Raw genomic sequence first — 19,703 nt, 5'->3', positions numbered from 1 at the left:
CAAACAGTGGTTTGAACTTCTGAAATGCAAAATACTTTGGGAGGCCAGAGATTTGCCTCCCACATAAGCTGGGCTGCCAGACCCTCATTTCTTTTTTCTGGTGATTATGCCAATAGCAAATTACATTGAGAAATAAGTTATTGCTTTGGAGTGTTCCAGCTTAAATTGTGCTTTTTCTTTTTCAAGCCTTCCACAGGTATTAATGAATTCCTGGCTTGAGCTGGGTCGACACTTGGGCACACTCCTCCTTCTGTGGGGGAATCTCCCTTCCTGGGTCCTGAGAGTCTCGAATCATTGTTCATATAAAGTTTGAGGCCACAGATGTTTCCTCTTTCTTTCAAAAGGCAATGTACTGAGCGGGATTCATTTGGGGCCCTAGAGAATAGGCTTCTTGAATGGGTTTCTGGGGGCTTCCACAGGGAACTGATCTAACAATGTAATAATGCCATCTTTTTGACTTCGGGATGGAGAGAACCTTTGTCTTCCAAGCTACTAGTGGCCACTCCAGAGGAAGTAGTGTGAGTGGAAGGTACACAAAGCCTTTGGGGTCAACCTGGGTTCAAATTCCGCTTCTTAATTCATTATTTGAGTTTACCTAGGCAAGTGACTTTCCTTCTTCGGGTCTTATGTTCCTCATTTATAAAACAGGAAAACTGACAAGACCTACCATATAGGGTTGGTTTTAAAAAGTTATCAAGAAGAAATAAAGTCAAAACAGCCAACTGTATTTAAATACTCTTACTGCCCATCTTAAACCTTTCCAATGAAATCATCTTGGATATGGAAGCACGGCCTCGAAGCACAGCCAACTCCCTCTCCAGGAACTGACTCCAGTGAAGGAATTAAACAGAGCATGGGAGTGAACAAAACACACGCTTACTCTCCAGACCTCTCCTGCCCCTCCAGGGTCAGTGTTTCTACCCCAGAGGTAATACGACAGAAATTGTTCTGCCCTCCACTGAATGTGTGCTGCTCCAGAGCAAAGCTGGGCTGGTGATCTATATGATCGCATGGTACCTTTCAGTGCTCCTGGGAGCTAGGGCATCATTCCCATCTTTAGGCGGAGAACCCGAGGCTTAGAGATGTCATAGAACTTGCCCCGAGCCATGCAGAAAGCAGGGGGAGGAGCTGGAAGTGGAGAGGCGTGTCTGTTTTGAGTCTGCATGGGCCTCCGGCCAGCCCCTACCACTAGTGATGGGGGCACGAGTGATGGCTGTCTTCAGTCTTGTCTGGATAGTTCGTAAAGCCAAACGATTTTTTTCCTTCTGATTAGGCCAAACAGACCCATGAAGACATCAGGGGTCTTTGTTTTGGTCATTGTGGTAATCTCTCATTCACAGGTATGTCCTTGAGTCCAAGGAATCTAAAATAGGAGAATGAATCCATTCATGTTCAGTGAATGCGGTTTGTTTGGCATGGGAAAAAAAAATCATTCACAGCACGGAACTGTGGGACAGTCAGAGGAAATCAGATTTTAAATCTGGAGACATCTTCATTCTGAGCCCACGCACTGGGCTGAGTATTTCCGCACAGTGATCTCATTTTATCCTCACCCTGGTGCTTCGAAGTAGTTTTGATCCCAATTTCCAGATGAGAAATCTGAGGCCTGGGAAATCTAAATGGGACCACCACTGCCTTTCTCCCTCTTTATCAGGACGGAACAGACTGATGGGAAAGTGTTCCTCCTGAGGCCACACTAAAACCTCCTTGGCTGCCTTGGGAATATTTGGGTCTCGAGGATTGACTCAGGTCCTAGGTGTGACCTAAATGTGAAACTGGGGAGCATCCTGACTGGGCCACGTGACTGTGGAGTCAGCTTACGTACCCACGTGTGTACTTCACCAAGAGCTGGGAAGACAAATATTTCGGTGCTAGAATCCTTCCACTCTTTCCTTCTGAGGCTCCCTGCCAAGGACGTCTGTATGGAAGGAGGCAAAGTACCCCTGGAGAGACCCGACATCCCGAGAGACAGCTTCTTCTGTGAGCAAAGTGGGCATGAGGCTGTGGGTGGGAGGTCTCAGACAGTCTCTGGCTTCTCATCTTGGCCTGTGCACCCTCACCCCAAGGAGGGAGCTTATACTACGTTTTGAGAAAAGGGCCGTCCAAAGCACATTTCGCCACCACCAGAGGGAGGAACATGGGAGCTGGAAGATAGGAGAGAGTGTGTTTGTTCCCAAATCCTAAGGTCAAATCCTAAGGTCAGGCTCACCCAGTGATGACCTGGGACAAGAGGCCACAAGGAAGGAGGTATAGACTTGAAAAGAGATGGCGCAGGCTCCTCCTGGTCAGGAAGAAGAAGAACTTTACCCTGTCCTGATCCACGAGGCAAGAAGTAAAGAAGCGATATTCAGGGGGCCTGAGCAGGAGAGGCAGGAGCCTGGAACCCTGTGCCTGTCTTTAAGGCATGTAAAGCATGGGCACTCCTGCCAAGCTCTGAGAAATGAGGTCCACGATGCTTCTCCTTTAGGGGAACCAGAAACGGGGGACAGGACAGTGAGGGGAGCCGTACTGGATGTCCCTGAGACCACCCCCAGGCTGGTGATTCACAAGCAGGACTCTCAGGACCCAGTATAGAGCTGTACTTCGCACTATGCTTTATTACAGTGAAAAAGAGACAAGGCACAGTCAGCAAAGGAGAAAGGACCCCGTCAGGCACAGGCTTCTAGTCTCCTCTGTTCATGGAGTCACGCTGGACGCAGCTCCCCAGCAACCAGTTGTGACATGCAGGGAATGGTGTCTTTCAGGCAACTCCCAGGGTTCTTGCTGGAAGCTGGTCACGTAGGCACCCCCTCCCCTGCATGTACCCACATTCCAGACTCCCAGAAGGAAGTCAGGTGGTCAGCATCTCCCGTGCTGTCTGTGTAGTTTAGGCACAGTGAGCCACTCTTACTAGTTCTGGAACGAGCCAGTTCCCAGGCACCAGCCAACTGCCTGCCTTGCAAGTAGACCTTCCAGAGGTAGAGGTCTCAGACTTGGGGCTTTGACTCTTTTTTGGGCGTCTCTTTCCCAAGACTCCTCCAGGTGGGGAGGGCGCACATGTCTGTGTGTCTGTGAGTCTGTGTGGGGCGGGAGGGGAGAGGAGGTAGAAGATGCGGGCACAGATTCCTTCCTCCTCACAGACAAAGGCAGCAAATTGAGAAGAGGAGATGAAATGACGCCTCCCCCAAACACAGCTGCTTCCTGTCCCAGGACCCTCTGCTGTGGGGCCACTGTGGCATTGGCAGGCCTGGTTTCTCACCCTTGCAAGGTTTATAGGAAGACGTGGGGTGGCTTATCTGGCTCCGAATCCCCACCGGCATTCCTAGGGGTGTCATGCATTGGAACATGGAGGATGAGTTCTAATTTTCCAAACCAATTTTGCTGACCCAATTCTCTCTCTCTCTTTTTTAAATCAACTCTTCTGCCAAGAAAGGGGATTGAGGAATGAAAGTAGCTTAATGGAACTGGTATTTGGGCTGCAGGGCCAGCGTCTCTATGGAGATGGGGCTACAGGCTGAGTCTAGACAAGTGTTGGCTGGGACACCGGGAGACGGCTGTGTGCCTCTGACTGTGGCTGTGAGGTGCATGGAGGGCCCCCTGGCTGGATGAGACCTGCCCTGCTCTGCTCAGGCCGGCTCCAGGTGTAGCTGAAGCAAATGGGGGTGAGTTCTTCACAGCTCCCTCCTGTGTTCTCTGTGGCAGGGCCAGGACAAGAACTGGGCAGGTCACAGAGGCATGGCCCCTGCCCTTGGAAAGCTCCTGGTCTAGTGGGGTAGGCTGATGGGGCAAGAAGTCGTGACAACACAGAGCGCTAAGTGACCATGGCTAGAACCCAGCACCAGGAGGCTTCAGAGTGGCCTCACTCCTGAGGGAAAGGTCTAGGAAGGCTTCCTTTGTGTCCAGGGGGAAGGCAGTGGAAAGGCATGTCAGTAGCAAGAAGCCTAAAACTTTCAGGAACTAATGAGAGAGAAAGGGACTGTGTGTGTGTGTGTGTGTGTGTGTGTGTGTGTGTGTATGTCTGTATTTGTATGTCTGTGTGTTGGTGCATAGTTTTCTGTGTGTATCTGTGTGTGTGTGTCTACATGTGTCAGTATGTTGGTCCGTGTGTGTGTGTGTGTGTGTGAATGAGGGTTCCTGGGGCAAGGTCAGCAGAGGGTTCCTGGGACGGGTCAGCAGAGGCCAGATGACGAAGACAGTACAGTGTTGAGGAAAGACAATGTGTTTTGGATCCAAACAGATCTGGCTTCTAGGTCTTGCTCCACTACTGATGGGCTGGAAAACTCTGGCAACTTAACCCAGTACCTACCTGCAGTCCTCAGGTTCATCGTCTAGAAAGCAGGAATAGCAACCATACCCACTTTCTGGGATACAGGATAGGACTGAGTCAGCTAATATTTGTGAAGTGCTGAGTATCTGTCAATCAAGGATGTGAGCTCCTTGCTCTCTTCTCTTGGAGGCCAGGCAAAGAGTTTTGATTTTTGCCTTGATCTAACTATAGTTTGTTGGACTTATGTAGAAATGCTGGTTTCTGGGTGTCAGAGAAGTCTGAGGGACCCTAAGGTCTAGGCCCCTGCATCGGCTCAGTGTCCTCAGATGGCCCTGGTGCTCAAAATCGTAGACACACCATGTCTGGGCATGAGGTCAGCCCTGCCATGGGCCGAGATGGGACCTGCAGGTGCTCCCACGAAGTGTGCTGGGAAATAATTTAAGAATATCCCTTCGGAGCCCAGCAGAGATGATGGGGTGGAGGGGAAGGCAGGAGAAGCCAGAGAAAAGATTATCCCCATGATCCCCCTCTCTGTCTCATTAATAAGAATCACTGGTGGGACCCTCAGGCCCTTGGAAGCTCAAGGTTAGACAGCGCTGCTCTTGAGGGGCTGTCTGTCCAGGAGCACAGGTCACTGGAGATGGCAACACAGTCTAACACCTGATGGTCCTCATGCTGCAGAAACAGCTGGACCAAGCTCAGCTCTGAGGATGCACAACTCTAACAATAACAACGATGGCCACGAGCAATAATAGTTCAGCACTTTCACGTTTGCGTGGCACTTTGGCCTTTTGCATTATTCATCTTGGTCATACCTCGTGACATTTTTGTGTACATCAGTGTAATGACTCTGAGCCATTGGCAGATGGTAAAGTGGAGGCCTGTCCAGGGCTGAGAGGGGCCAGACTTGGTATGGAGATACTTTCTCTGTGATCGTAGAGAGCTGGATGGGCCACGAATGGGTAAAATGGGAAGAAGCGGAAGGAATCAGAATTTATGCAGGGATGCACGTGGATAAGAATAAATAGAAAGTGTGTAAAAACAGACTCGAGACGATGGCAGGATTGTAATGGGTGTTTTCCTCTTGGATTTCCAATGTTGTTCTTATTATAATGGTGCAGCGCACTCTGGATAAAAATAAACTCTAACACAACTATGGATCATTCAGCAGGGTAACATATGGTGAGGCAGCTGTATTTCTGAGTTAGACCTGAGTTTAAATTGCCACTCTGTCTTCATACATGTCAAGTCATGGCCATCTGTAAAATGGGCACATGGTTAGTACCTTCCACACGGAGTTTCAAGGACATGAAGTGATGTGACCCATGCATGTGCTCCATAGGTGCCAACTAAGGTCATTACCACAGGCCGGGCCTAGCCTGAAGCCTTCATGCATTGTCACGTTCTGTCTTAGTAGCCATCAGTGTCTCCCTCATTTTAGAGGTAGGTCAGGGATTCCCAAGGCCAAGCAGCTCACCCAGGTCACATAGCAAGTTAGTGATGGAGCTGGGCTTTCGTTCTAGACATTCTGGCTCGAAAGCTCTACTCCATTAAGTGCTTGGTGCTAGGGCCAGGGCCAGCAAAAGCAGGATGTCATTGAGGCAGGGTTTATGGAGAATTTGCCATCCCCTTGCACTTGCCACTCAAGCCCTGTTGTCAGGATCTTTGGGACCGAGCCAGGAGCAAGGCGCCCGGTGGCCTAATTCTGTCTCTGGAGGTTCCAGCTGTCACATACAAAAGATGAATGTCTGTCGGGTAGTTCTGTTTTTATCTTCCCACAAAGTTTAATTTCCCTGATGCGAGTGGTTCGATTGCTTTGAGGTTTCCAGGGTTTGCATTCTTCATAAAACGGCTGGTTTCCTGGGCACCGTGATGCCGCGAGGCTGCAGTACACGAATGTGAATGAAATTCACGTTTCTTGCCATAATGAGGGTCCTAGATCAGTGTCTTGGCTCAGCAGACAGCGGGAGGCTTTTGCTCTTCTCCTCTGTCTTCCTAACTCCTGGGATTTCCACATCCAGGTGACATACCCCCTTGAATAAGTTAATAGTACAGATTGTCTTCTTTCATTGCATTATTGCAAGCAAAGGCAGCAGCAGCACAGAGAAATGTTTACCAAAATTCTGCTTAAGGCAGTGGCCAGGGTTGAGAACTTTGGAATCAGATATTCCAGAGTTTCCCTCAAGCTCTGCTGCTTCGATTACCAGGAAGCCTTGGGCCGGCTACTCGGTGCCTCTACACTTTTGTTTGCACAGCTGTAAAATGGGGGTCATAACTGGGCTTACAGGTTTCCCATGAAAGATTTTAAAAAGATGATATGTATAATGTGCTGGACACAGTACCCTGGACGTTCCGGAACAGTCAGTAAATGACGGCTACTATTGGCTGAGCCCGTGCACCAGGACAACCCTGGGCCCTTTCGCAGACAATATCTCAACGAATCCTCACAGCAGTCCTGTGGGCTGGGAGTTTTTGCCCCCATTTAACAGATAAGGAAATGGGCTCAGAGAGGTGAAGCATCCTGCCCAAGGTCACACAGCTCATCGGAGGCAGAAGCAGGCTGAGAGCCCTTTTGGAATGGGGTCACCACTGCTGCACAGAACTTCATGGGCGGTGCCCGGAATGGCGGGGCCCAGTCCTCCCAGCCCTCAGAGAGAAGCTCTCATCTTTGACGGCCACAGGAGACAGACCAGGAGATTGCGCCAGGGGCAACTAATAATTCTTCTAGTGTCAGACGAACTTCTCGGATGACTTTATGTAGCGATTTTATCCAGTCACCCTGCAAAGGCAGTGAAACAGTTACGAAGGGCCCTGAAAATTCCCTACTGGTAGTGCTTTGTGCCAAAGAGGAGAAAGGGGGTGAGGAGTAGGCAATGTGGAATTTGCATTAGCATCCCCTCTACCCAGTGCCAGCCCATGAGCCAGAAACTGGGACCACAGAGGTAAATGAGATACGGTCCCTGCCCCGTGACACACATGATAGGATGGAGAGTCCTGGTATGGGGATAAGTGCTAAGTGGTGGAGGAAAGAAAGTGTGATGAGAGCACAAGTAGGCAAGGGAAGGCTCGCCAGGGAAGGCAGCATGCTGTGAGCTGGGTTTTGAAGCATGCCTAAGAGTTCGCTAAGAGAGGAAAGGGTGCATAAGAGGAACATATGTTGAGAAAAATGGCAGTCTTCCAGAGGGGTTGGGGCTTTGGGAGTAACATGCTCCTCTGTGGGAGTCATGGTGCCAGGCACAGAGTAGATGGTGAGAAACACTCACTGCCCAAGGCACTCCCTGGGGAAGGGAGGGTTCAGGGGTATGAAGAGGTCACCACAACAGCAGGAACGCCTTCAGGTGGCCAACGCAGGTCCTGGTACAGAACCGGGCAGGGAATGCGTAGCAGGCTGGACCAGAAGGCTGAGGACCATTCTCTGTGATGAGGGAGGACACATGGGAATTCCAGGCTGAGATGCACAAGCGCAGGAGGGCTCAGTGGGTTGTGCATGTCTGGAGGGGACCGTGCAAGCCAGGGAATGGTGGCCTGCATGGCTGGAGGTGGCAGAGACAGGCCAGGCTCAGCAGGACATTACCTGAAATATGGGATCGATGTTGTGGGAAGTCGCTCTCCTGAGCAGGACAAAGGTGACCTTGGTCTCAAAGCCCTGTGGCATCTCGTCTCAGCGTTCTCTCCCCTTGTCCCCAGTCTCAGCTCCCCTGCTCCTTCCAGACCCCCAGGACCCAGCTACTCCCTTAGTTTGTCTCTGGGCTGGTGCCTCATCCTGGATGGCTCTGGCCAGAGTCTTTTTATGCGGGGCTCCCCGGACCCTACCCCTGCTATGTGCCATTCCAGATCCTGCATGGGGCTTGTCTTGGTGACGTGCGTGTTCTGCGTCTGACCCTGTCTCTGCCATAAGGTCCTGAGGTGACGACTGTCAGGCAGTATCGGCTCGCGATAGGCCCTTCATCAGTCCGTGCTGAGTGGTTGCTCGGATGAACGTGTTGAGGGGTGGGGGGCACCTAGAGATGGGGAGCGGGGGCCATGCCCAGCAGGAAGGACTGCATCTCCCAGGAAACCCGAACCTAGCACGGGATTTATTTCTAGTTCCGTGTTGTTACATCAGGAAGAGAAGCCAAGGGCCGTAGGACCTCTCAGAGGTTATGCAAACTGAGTCTGTCATTATGGATGTGCAGCCAAGCTTCCCCATGTGAAGCGCTGTGTGGGGGAAGTGGGAGCTTCTCACTGGGGTCCTCTCTGGGGACCCTTCCAACAACCAAAGCCATGCACAAGAATCCAGACCAGCCCAAAAGTCACCTGTCGTCCCCAGGGTCAGCCCCTTGCTCCTCCCCTCTCACATCACCCCGCTCACCTCCTAGGCGCTTCTCAAGCCTTGCACCCCTTACTCCCTCATGGCCCCACGTCCAGCATCTGCTGGACACCTTGGTGCCTCAGCCTCCCCGCTGGCCTCTCTCCCTCCAGCCATGCTCCTGCAAACCTGCCTCCACCTTGCCTCCAAGACATCTCTCCAAAACATAGTTTGTATCCCATCACTTCCCTCCTTAAAGCCTTCAGGGGCTCCCGGTTACCCTGGAGATAAAGTCCAAGTTTTAGCCTGGTCTTTCCTTGCCACGTACCCGTTTCCCCAGATCTCCCTCTCCCTCACTCATACCCTCTGGGCCAGCCATGTCAAACCGTATGATGTTTCCAGAACAGCCCCAGCTTCCTGTCCACGGCAGACACGACTTCTCTGCCCAGAACCTTCTTCCTTCTCTATTCTTTTTCTTCCCCGAAGTCACTTCCAACATTGCCTCCCCCAGGAGGCCTTCTCTGGTCCCCTACCGACCTTACGCCCAGCAGTCCCCTGAGCTGATGCCCTCAATCACAGTGTTGTCCCTGGTGAGCATGTACCCATATCCATCTGTCCAGCTCCCCCCCACCCTGTAGGCTGTGAGGCTCCAGGGAGGGCCTGGGCTTGACTCAAAGCCCTGTATTCTCTGACCTCCACAGGGTCTTAGGGAATGACTGGCCTCTAGCTGCAGAAGTGATCAAGATTCAGGACAGGGAGACAAAGCCTCCTTCCCTTGAAATGGCCTCTGCTCAGCCTCGTTCCGGGTCTCTTTAGCTTAGCTCAGCAAAATCCCTCAGTGGCTGCGCTCCTGGCACCCTTCTCAGCACTAGACTCTGGTCTCTGGCAGTGGTACAGGGCACCCTGCCCACTGTCTATGTGTCACAGTCTTCTCAACCCTGTGGGCACACGACAGCCACCTTGGGGCTTGGACCCTACCATCGGAGGTTCTGCTGTAGTGGGTCTGGGGCAGGTCCAGAGCTTTAGGATTGTTTAAAATGCTGTCCAGGTGACTCTAAGAATGTGTAGCCAGCTTGAGAACCACTCACACTTAGTCATCCTAGAGTAGAGGTCCTCGTTCTTTGTTGGATGTTATAATCACCCAGAGAGCTCATAAGACTGCCCATGTCCCCGACCTACCATCCCTGACCCAGTAAATGAGAATCCACTGGGCAGTAGCAATCTTGGCATCAGCATTGAATCCTACAGAATCTTTCCTCCCTCCCTGTCTCCTTCCCTCCCTCTCTCCCTTTCCTTGTTCCAGAAACATTTACTGGGCTTACCTATCAAGCTCTGGGAGCACTGAGGTGAATCAGACCCTGCCCCTCCTCGGTGGGGGCTTAACAGGGCTTAACTCAGAGCTGTTAGGAAGGGAAGAGCCCCCCCACCCTGCTCCCTAAAGGGAATGTGTCCCATGGACAGGTGTACTGGGCCCTGCCCTGGCTCCCAGGGCCACCTCCTCTTCACCAATCTGCTGCTTTCCCGGGGACGCCCATGCTGGGTCAGCCCAGAGACTGGGTCTCTGCTTCGTCAGATCACATTAGAATGGGGACTCCCTGGGGGCATGTCCCGGACCCTGCACGAGGCTGGCGGTAGTGGCAGATTGAGGGGCTGCGGGTCTCTGCTCTCTCCTTGGCACACACGAGTCCCGCAGCCATCCTTTTTCCGCGGCTGCGCCTGTTAGCGTGTCTGTGTCTCGGTCCCACACACGGCTCTGGGGACGGCATGCCAGCAGGACTTCAAGGTCCTTTTGATGGAACAAATCAACCTGGGCTCTGGGCATTCTTTTAAAAAATGCAGGTAATATTCACATATCAAATTAACTAAAGTGAAAACTTGAGTGCCATTTATTGCATTCACAACATTGTACAATTACCACTTCCACCTAGTTCCAGAACATTGTCCTCACCCCAAAAGGAAACTCTGTTCTCCTTCCCCCTTACCTCCAGCCCCTGGCAACCACCACTCTGCATTCTCTCTAAGAACTGAACTATTCTGGATGTTTCTATAAATGGAGTCATATAATATGTGGCCTTCTATGTCTGGCGTCTTCCACTTAGCGTGTTTGCAGGGTCCATCGGCCTTTGTAGTATCTACTAGTACTTCGTTTCTTTTCACGGATAAATAATATTCTATTATATGGCTGGGCAGTGTGTTGACTCATTTATTAGTCCATGGACATTTGTATTGTTTCTGCCCTTCGTTATGGGGAAATCTGGGCATTTACAATTCTTTACATCTTACTCCAAACATCTGCTGACTGGTATTCCTAGGTCCTTCGCATTAGCCTGTGGGCTGTGGTGGTCCCCTTCCCTGTACTAATCTAATACTATCTTCAGGGTCCCTGAGGGGGTGTAGGCATATGTGGGCCATGTCTTGTTCTATCTTCCAGCCTCCACTGACATCTCCGACTCTCTCCACATCCTATCTGGGTGAGTCCAGTCCCGTCTCTGCACTGTCCCACCCCACCCCATCCCCACCCCAATCTTGGGCAGGAGGCTGGTGCGTGTGCAACAGACTGTAGCCGAGGGATTGGTGTACAAATGAAGAGGGCGGACAGCCCACTGTGCTCACAAGAGTTTAGATGTGAATTTTGCGTGTCGCCATCTGCAAGGAAAAACTGCTTTTTCTCCATCCTTCCACAACACTTATGATATCAAACGTGCAAGGTTTTCCCTGCATCAGGTAATTCTCCAATTCTCAATGGACAGTGACCGGATGTTCTATAATTTAACTCACCCCTGACTCTAGCTGCTGGAGCTAGCGCACACCCCACGGGGAAGGGCTCCATCCCACAGGCTGCCCCAATTCAGATGCCAGTCGCAAGTCCCGAGCTGCACCTGTGCTGGGGACCAGCTGACCGGTCACCGGCGATTCCTGCCCCTCCCCCTCAGTTTTAATAGTTTGCTAGAACAGCTCATAGAACCCAGGAAAGCACTTTACTTAGTCTCACTGATTTATTACAAAGGATACAAATGAATAGCCCCCCTGAGGGGATACACAGGGAGAAGTGTGGAAGGGTCCTGGGCACCGGGGCTTCTGTTCCCATGTAACATAATGGGGTAAGCCACACTCCTGGCATATGGACATGTTCTTGTTCACCAATCTGGAAACTCTCTAAATCCCTTCAGTTAAGATTTTTATGGAGGCTTCATTACATAGGCACCATTGATGAAATCACTGGCCATTAGTGATTGAACTCAGTCTCTCCCCTCCCTGTGGGTGAGGGGGTGGGGTGGAAAGTTCCAACCCTCTAATCCCATGGCTGGCCTCCCAGCCCCCGCAACGGGCCCCCCTCCTTGGGGGCTTTCTGAAAGTCACATTATTAATGTAAACTCAAGTATGGTTGGAAGGGGCTCATTATGAATAATAAAAAACACTTCTTTCGCCTTTATGGATCTGGGCTATTTCAGGAACCGGGCACAAAACCCAAATAATAGAGCAAAAGATGCTTCTAGTGCTCCTATTATTTAGGAAATTATAAGGGTTTGAGGAGCTCTGTGCCAGGAATTGGGAAGAAGACCCAAATACATATTTTCTTCTATCATAATAGCAGACTGTCCTAAAACTTCACGCACATGGCACAAGGTATTTCTAATGGACGGCGTCTGCCCATCAGGTTTGGATGGACACCTCCCATTTCCATCTTCTTCTTGTCCTTTTCAAATGCCTCCCACCCAGTATTTAAAGCTGCCAGCAAACAACTCTGTTCATTTGGAGAAACATAGACTTCTGTCTTTTCTGGTCCTTATAAACCACAACCTGTGTTGGGAAGGAGAAGGGATGTGGATGCCCAAGGTTGATTTTATTTTTCTTCTGAAACAAAAGAAACCTCCTCTCCATGAGGAGAATTCTGCCATGTTCCTGGGCCAACTGTCTCACACAGCTACCTGCTTTTCAAAATTAGCATGAAAAAAAATTCTGCGTGTAACACTAGGTGCCCCATGTTATGGGGATTACCCTACCTCTTTGTACACGGGGAGTGGGATGGGGCCGGTGCAAGCCTGGACACGCCTTTGAAATGAACCATCTACTCCTTTCTGGTGAATCCTGTCTGTTGAGTCTTACATTATTTTTTTAAACTTTGCTCGAGGGTAATGGTTAGGAGCTGGGCTTTCACTGTGAGCAATTTGGAGACCATTAGATGCTTCTGAGCAGGCAAGAGACGTGCCCTGACTTAGATTTTGAAAGGACCTCCCTGGTTGCTGCAGGCGGCTGCATCATAGGGGGCGAGAAGGCTGCTAGTCAGAGGCTGCTTGGGGACCGCAGGTGAGAGGTTTTGATGACTCGGCCGTGCTGGAGACAACCGGGAGGTTAGAAGCCATCAGACTACGGGATATTTTCAAAGACGGAAACCATAGCTTCTGCTGGAGGCTTGGATGTAGAATATGGGAAAAAGAGTTGAGGTTGACTCCAAGGGGTGCCTGGGTGGCTGAGTGGGTTAAACCTCTACCTTCCACTCAGGTCATGATCCCAGGGTCTTGGAATCGAGTTCTGCATCAGGTCCTTGCTCAGCAGAGAGCCTGCTTCTCCCTCTCTATCTTCCTCACCCCCTACTCCAGCTTGCTCTCTCTCACTCTCTCAAACAAACAAACAAACAAACAAACAAAAAAGGATGACTCCAAGATGTTTGGCCTGAGTGACTGTAAAGGCGGACTTGGGGGAAATGTAGGCGGAACAGATGTGGGATGGTGAGGAGCAGGGGGTTAGTTCGGTTGATGTTTCTAAGGTGCCTACTGCATGTCCCAGGGGAGGTGAAAGGGGCAGATGTATCTGAGGTTGGAATCCCGTAATGCTAAGGAGGGCGGTGGTGGTGGAGGGCAGAAGCACTGGAAGTGACAGGTGGATTAGTGATGCTCCCCACACACATTCCTTTACCCCCCTGCTTTAGGCTGCGCACCCAAGCACAAACACACTTAACAGGAAACGTGAAAAACAAAAATGAGGGGGGAAATCACACCTTGGGGCCAAGAAGGAGCTTCAGAAAGTATCTAGCAGGAGAGGGAAACTGAGGCCCAAAGAGTACAGGTGGTTTGTTCCAGGTCATATCACGAGTAAGTGACCAAGCGAGGCAGAGCCAGTCTTCGGGCCGCAGGCTGCTGCTGCTGCTCTTTCTGACACACCGTGTTGCCCACCAGTTCCAGGATTCGAAGGCTGCCTGTGTGCGGGGCTGAAGGCAGGTAGGGCCGAGGCTGGATGACTGTCAGCGTTGTTTCCCTCTAGGTCACCATTCTCGTCAGCCTGGCCCTTGCTTTCCTCGCCTGCATCGTGTTCCTGGTGGTTTACAAAGCCTTCACCTATGACCACAGCTGCCCAGAGGGATTTGTCTATAAGGTAAGGGCCTTCTGGCAGGTGAGTGGCCCCAGGTGACTGCCAACCTCAATTAGAGGGTTTATCAATGTCTTCTTTTCACTGGCCTCCCTGCAGACTATTGAGAATGTGGTATGTGTCTGGCAAGGGGTTTCACGAAGGATTTCGTTTCCTTCCAGTAGGCAGTAAAGTTCTTCCTCCCAGATGGTGCTCTTCGGAGTCAGGAGTAGGAGGGGGTCCCGCTTCAGGCTGGAGGTCAGCGGTCAGGGAGAGCTCTCTTCCACTCGAGAGGGGCTGGTCCATCCAGAAAGGTCTGCCTTAGCACCTGTCTTCCTGGTTTGATGTCCGATTCCCAGTTCCTGTGGCAGGAGTGGGTGCTTTTGAGGTCTTTTTGTGGCCTTCCCACTGAACCCTGCTCTGACCATACTCCTTCCCTTGAGGCACCGAACCAGCTGCGTGACTCCAGGGCATCTCCTCACCCCTCTGAACCTCAGTTCTCTTCCCTGCAAAATGGGCACTGGTAATATCTGCCCGCAGGAATTTTGTGAGGCCTTAAGGAGAGAATTTAAGTTAGCAAAGGACCTATTAGAGAACGGGCTTTCAACACATATTTGTTGTAAAAAAGACAGAATCTGTTCTACAGCAAAAACAGGTGATACAAACATTTGTAAATTGTCATTTACTGAGCACCTATTATAAGTCACAGCCTTTTCTAGATATTTTTGTAAACATTATCTCAACCGGGCTGTACATGCATTCTGAAAAAAAAAGGTTTTATTGCCCCCCTTTTACATATGAGGAAACTGGGGGAGAACATTTGGATAATAGAGTTTTCCAAATCAGCACATTCCATTGTCAGGTGAGGGAGTCAAATGGGGGATGTTCTGCCTTGGAAACATGCGTCCTTCAGTTCTGCTGTGTGGCTTCCTCAGACTCCATTCCTGGTAGTTAAAAGCTGAGGTTCTCAAAGAAGCAACAAGAGGGGACAGTTGAATGGATGATGATGTGTTCACACAAGGGATTTCTGGGCAGCTGTGAAAATGGGTGAGGAAGGTCTCTAGAACCGGGCCTGGATTATCCTCCAGGTTAATAGTGAAGAGGAAAAAACGCTGCCTTTGTGTGAGGAAAGGGCTCGGAGGGGAGGGATATTTGTTTCTATTTTCAGGAAAAATTCTAGAAGGATCAATGAAAAAACTAGGAAAATTGATACTCAGTGGGGGTGGGGGGAGGAAGGAAGAGAGCAGAGGAGATGGGGAAGAAGAGCAAGGCTCCTCTGGAGACCTCTCGCTATCCATTTGTCCTTGGTATCTGTAAATGTCTGCCATATCTAAAAAGTAAATAACCACAAGTCATTCCTGAAAATTAAAAACAAGCTTGACAAAGAACCTAGCTCTGTATCAATTTGGGGATGTCGATGTACAAAGAAAATAAATATTCCAAATGAGCAGAGTGCATTGACTGTTCACCCACAGTAGAATATATTCTAAGGACATAGAAAGAGGAATCTTAAAGTTGATTCAACAATCTAACTGTTGGTCATAATACTCATGTTATTTTGTGACCATTTGATGTATGTTGTAGGATAATGCACATAGACCATTCTATCAATGTTTGTTGGGAATCAAAGATTTTGATCAAAGAGGAGTTATAAATATAAAATAAAAAAAAATAAAACAGACAGCCATAGGCTAGAGCAATGGACCAGAGAAGCAGCTGGGGGAGGGGTGAATAAGCCAGATCAAAAGGTCTGGGGGGGTGCGGTGGGAGGGATGGGGGGTCAGGAGTGTCCTCTACAGCCTCATAGTCACTGAGCAGAGGACTGTGGATTTGTATCAGCCTCAGGTTTCTTTCTCTCTTTTTTGTAAATGAAGGGATAATTGACATATAACATGTTAGTTTCAAGAATCAACGTGATGATTTGATATTTGCATATGTTTAAATGTAAGTCTAGGTAACATCCATCATCACATGGTTACAAAAAATTTTTTTTTCTTATGAAAAGAGTTCTCAAGATCAACTCTCTTAGCAGCGTTTAAATATACAATACAGTGTTCTTAACTACAGTCACCATTGTCCGCGACATCCCCAGAGCTTATTTATTTTATCTCTGGAAGTCTGTGCATTTTAACCACTTCCACGATCTTCACCCCCCAACCCCTGCCTCTAGCAACCACCAGTCTAGCCTCGGGTTTATTTTTTCTGGTTTCAAGTAGGCAGCAGCTTTGAGGAAGTGATGGGGGTGATGTTGGGGAAAGAGCGCCGAGGGCCAGGCCCAGGCCAGGTGACATCCCCTACCCTCTGGTTCAGAGCCTCTTGTGGCTGAGGCCCCCAGACGGGGTGGCCATGGGGCAGGGTGGGTTGGAAGCAGTCCGCTGAGCAACCCCTGACTCTGTCTCTCTCGTCCTCAGCACAAGCGCTGCATCCCGGCCTCCCTGGATGCTTACTACTCATCCCAGGACCCCAACTCCAGAAGCCGCTTCTACACGGTCATCAGCCACTACAGTGTGGCCAAGCAGAGCACCGCTCGGGCCATCGGGCCGTGGCTGTCGGCAGCTGCTGTCATCCATGAGCCCAAGCCGCCCAAGACCCAGGGCCATTAGAGGCCCACCCCCAGCCAGAATGCGGGGCCCAGCGGGGGGGGGGTCCCCTGATGGCTAAGCCAAGCTCCAGTTACAAGACACCACTGTACTCCTGGGATATGGGGGCGGGGGGGCGGGGCCGGGGTGGGTCGGGGGGATCTCACCGAAATTATCGTGCACTGGAGTTGTCTGAATTGATATTTCTTTTCGTCCTTTGGTATTGTTGATTCGTCCCCAAGTCAGGATTATGTACAAAGGCATGTTTCGTGTTGACTGTTCCCATGTAAGATATTTTCAAAGCCACTGCTTATTACTCGTTAGGAAAATTTAAAAACAGAAAAGGAAACAAAACAAAGAAGGACTAAACTGGCTGCATTTGGAAGATGTTGGCGGGCCGTGAAGAGCACAGACTCTGGGCTTCTTCGATGAGAAGCCATACCTCCGTGGGGGGTTTGGAAGGTACAGGAAATGTGAGTGATGCAGGCTGGGGCTACGTGGTTGGCCTCGGCTCTGCGGGAGGGGAAGACAGGCAGTCAGGACTGGCCTCATTGGAAAGGAGGACTGATTTCGGCGTTGTTAAGCCTGGGATTCACAAAACCTAAAGTCAAGAGCACCCACTGTGGGTGCGTTTTGCTAAGCTAGCCCAGAACACCATAGGGGAATCTGAGCTGGGGCTTGGGCCAGCCCCTGCGGCCTGGGGAGGAACAGGTGCAGTCAAACCCTGAGCAGCAGGCTGACTTTCTCGGTCTTTCTCTTGCACGTCTAGATCAACACCGGGTACTTCCTATGTTTAAGAGACAGCAGGGTAGGATGGGGGAGAAGGAAGAAGAGGCCGCAGGACAAAGCAAGGCACGGGACAGGAGTATTGCATGTGGCCAAGCTAGAAGCGCAGGCACCACATTTTAAAAGTCTTGTTTGCTTGGTGTTTCCCAAAGTGCTAATAGCCATTGGAGGAGTAGTGAGAAGGGTCATAGCCGGAACTTCAGGCGACAGCTAGGAAGACTTTAAGACTGGGTCTGCAACAATGCCAAATCACCCATAAAGGAAGCTGAAAAATGGGACTGTCTTCTGCCCACTCGTTGGACTGACAGCCATCCGACAAGCACCCAAAGTCCCCGATCTAGTTCTAGAAGCTGACTAGGGGGAGCGTCTGGCATTAACCAGGCCTCTCGCTGTGCTGGGACGCCACCCCACCCCCCACCAGGCACTCCCACATGCTTCTCCGGCAAAGGTTTCTGGGACGCCCCCTCTGCGGGATGTGGCTCCAGGCTCGCAGGGCCAGAACTAGCTGGGAGAGTTGGTTATTTGAGATGTAGTACTGTTTCCCCATGAAGCCCGACAGCCCGGTTAACGGACATTCTCTCCTGGCTTGCTATGTTGCCGAAATCATTGTACACAACAGCTGGGTAATAAGACTAGCATAGCTCAAACTATCCTGGCAGACGCCATCATCTGACTTTCCTCCTCCCACCCCATCACCTCGAGTCACCTGTAAATTCATTTGTCATCCGAAGCGGAATAACAAATTGTCCCTAGCAAAACCGCTGAGCGCTTTATAATTTTGTGGTGTATTTTTGTCAGTAGGTAGCAGAGGCTGAAGTATTTTTTGGTGTAATTCTTGAACTTTTCTGACAGGAAACAAATAAAGATAGATGTGTCTGAAATTCTTGACCTTCCTTTGCAACCTTCTTCACCTTTTGCTCAGTGAGCTTGGTGGGAAGCTGCCGGGGTCAGAGATCTGTCCCCGAGGTTAGGGTGAGCTCTGGGGGCAGAGTGTCTTGTGAGGCTGAAGATGGAATTGGGCTGTGGGGGGACCTCCGTCTTCAGGCAGGTGGGCCCAGAAATGATACACCTGGCCACGAGGCCATGTCCCCCTGAGTATCTGCTGAGCGCCCATGGAGGGCCAGGCTGTGCTGGGCACGGAGCATTCAGTGATGAACAAGGCACATCACCACCCTGACATCTGGAGATGGAGTTGAACATGGACACAGATGCTGGCTAAGGAAGAGTCTGAGGAGGTCACCGGCGTGACGCAATTGGCTGTTAGCCAATAGCTTGAGGAGGAAGGTGATGAGTAATCAGTGGGGTCCTCTTCATAAGTAGCTTTGAGGTTTATTATAACCATGGCCAGGGGTCGTTGTTGACCCCATTTCACAGATAAGGAGACTGAGGCTTGGAGGGATGGAGAGGTGCCCTAGGGCCATAGCAGATGAGCTGGGATTTGGACCCAGGTCCTTTGGGAAGGTCCTTTAGGAAGTTCCTTTGCCCTGCCCCCACCCCCAGCCTTCTTCTCTAAGACCCTGAGCCACCTTGTCAAGGTTATAGTTCATTCCCCCCAAAAGTCAAGTCACTGTTACCATAAAAGCAAACTAGCTCACTCTCAGCCCAAACTCAGTATCAATGGTTAATGTTAAGAATAGCAAACATGGGGGACGTCTGGCCGGCTCAGTCGGTAAAGCATGAGACTCTTGATCTTGGGATTGTGATTGGATCCCCCCAGCCCCGATCCCTCCCAACCCGGCCCAAAAAAGAATAGCAAATACGTGAATGCCCCTTGCTCTGTGCCAGGTACTACGTGGGTCATGTAACCCCTCTCCATCAGCTCCATGAGGTAAGCACCCTCCTCATCAAAGTCACCGTCAGCATACTGTCATCCTCTCCCCCACTTTGGGATGGAGGAATGGAGGCACGGAGCAGCCTGCACAAGGTCATGTGGCTGGGAAGTGGCTGAGACATGCTTCCGACCCACAGGTTTGGGGACTAGTGTCTGAACCACGGAGCCGTTCAGCAGTAACCGCTCGCTCCTGCATTTTGCTTGGTAGCGTATGGTTTGCGTTCACAGCACTTCTCAAACCCAGATGACAGGATGTTTGAGGGAAAGGCTGGGATTGACTCTGGGCAGAGCTGGAGGCCGAGGCTCCAAGTTCATTGCTATGCTGAGGACTGTGGCCATTCATGCACGCCTGGTGGGAAGAAGGAAGCTAGCGGGGCTCCTGCCCTTTGAGGCGACCCACGCTGCTGAGTGCTGGCGTGAGACGATCCTACCCGTACCCACAGAGCTGTGGAATTCAGCCTCTCTTCAGGGAGGGGTGAAGCCAGGGCAGGGATCTGGGCGGGCAGCCCGCTCCTGGAGGCAGGCTGATCCATATGGCCAACGTGTAAACACCCACTATTTTTTTCAATTACACAAAGTCAACGAAAGACTTAATGAACACATGTTCAAACATTCTGTCATAAATGG

At 50.8% G+C, this 19,703-nt stretch overlaps 1 protein-coding gene across 1 annotated transcript in view; it reads left to right on the top strand.

Annotated features, from left to right (window-relative positions):
- Positions 1-18,126, top strand: part of NSG2 (neuronal vesicle trafficking associated 2) — a 53,036-nt gene extending 34,910 nt beyond the window's left edge. Inside the window, exons 4-5 of the mRNA XM_045998823.1 lie at positions 13,797-13,907; positions 16,292-18,126. Coding sequence (XP_045854779.1) covers positions 13,797-13,907; positions 16,292-16,483 — 303 coding nt within the window. The 3' untranslated portion in view covers positions 16,484-18,126. The remainder of the gene's footprint in view (positions 1-13,796; positions 13,908-16,291) is intronic.
- The last annotated feature ends 1,577 nt before the right edge of the window (positions 18,127-19,703 follow it).

The sequence above is a fragment of the Meles meles genome, chromosome 3 (genome assembly GCF_922984935.1).
Source record: "Meles meles chromosome 3, mMelMel3.1 paternal haplotype, whole genome shotgun sequence".
In the NCBI taxonomy this organism is placed as follows: domain Eukaryota; kingdom Metazoa; phylum Chordata; class Mammalia; order Carnivora; family Mustelidae; genus Meles; species Meles meles.
Note: the sequence above shows the minus strand (reverse complement) of the source record. Positions and strands in the feature narration are given on the sequence as shown.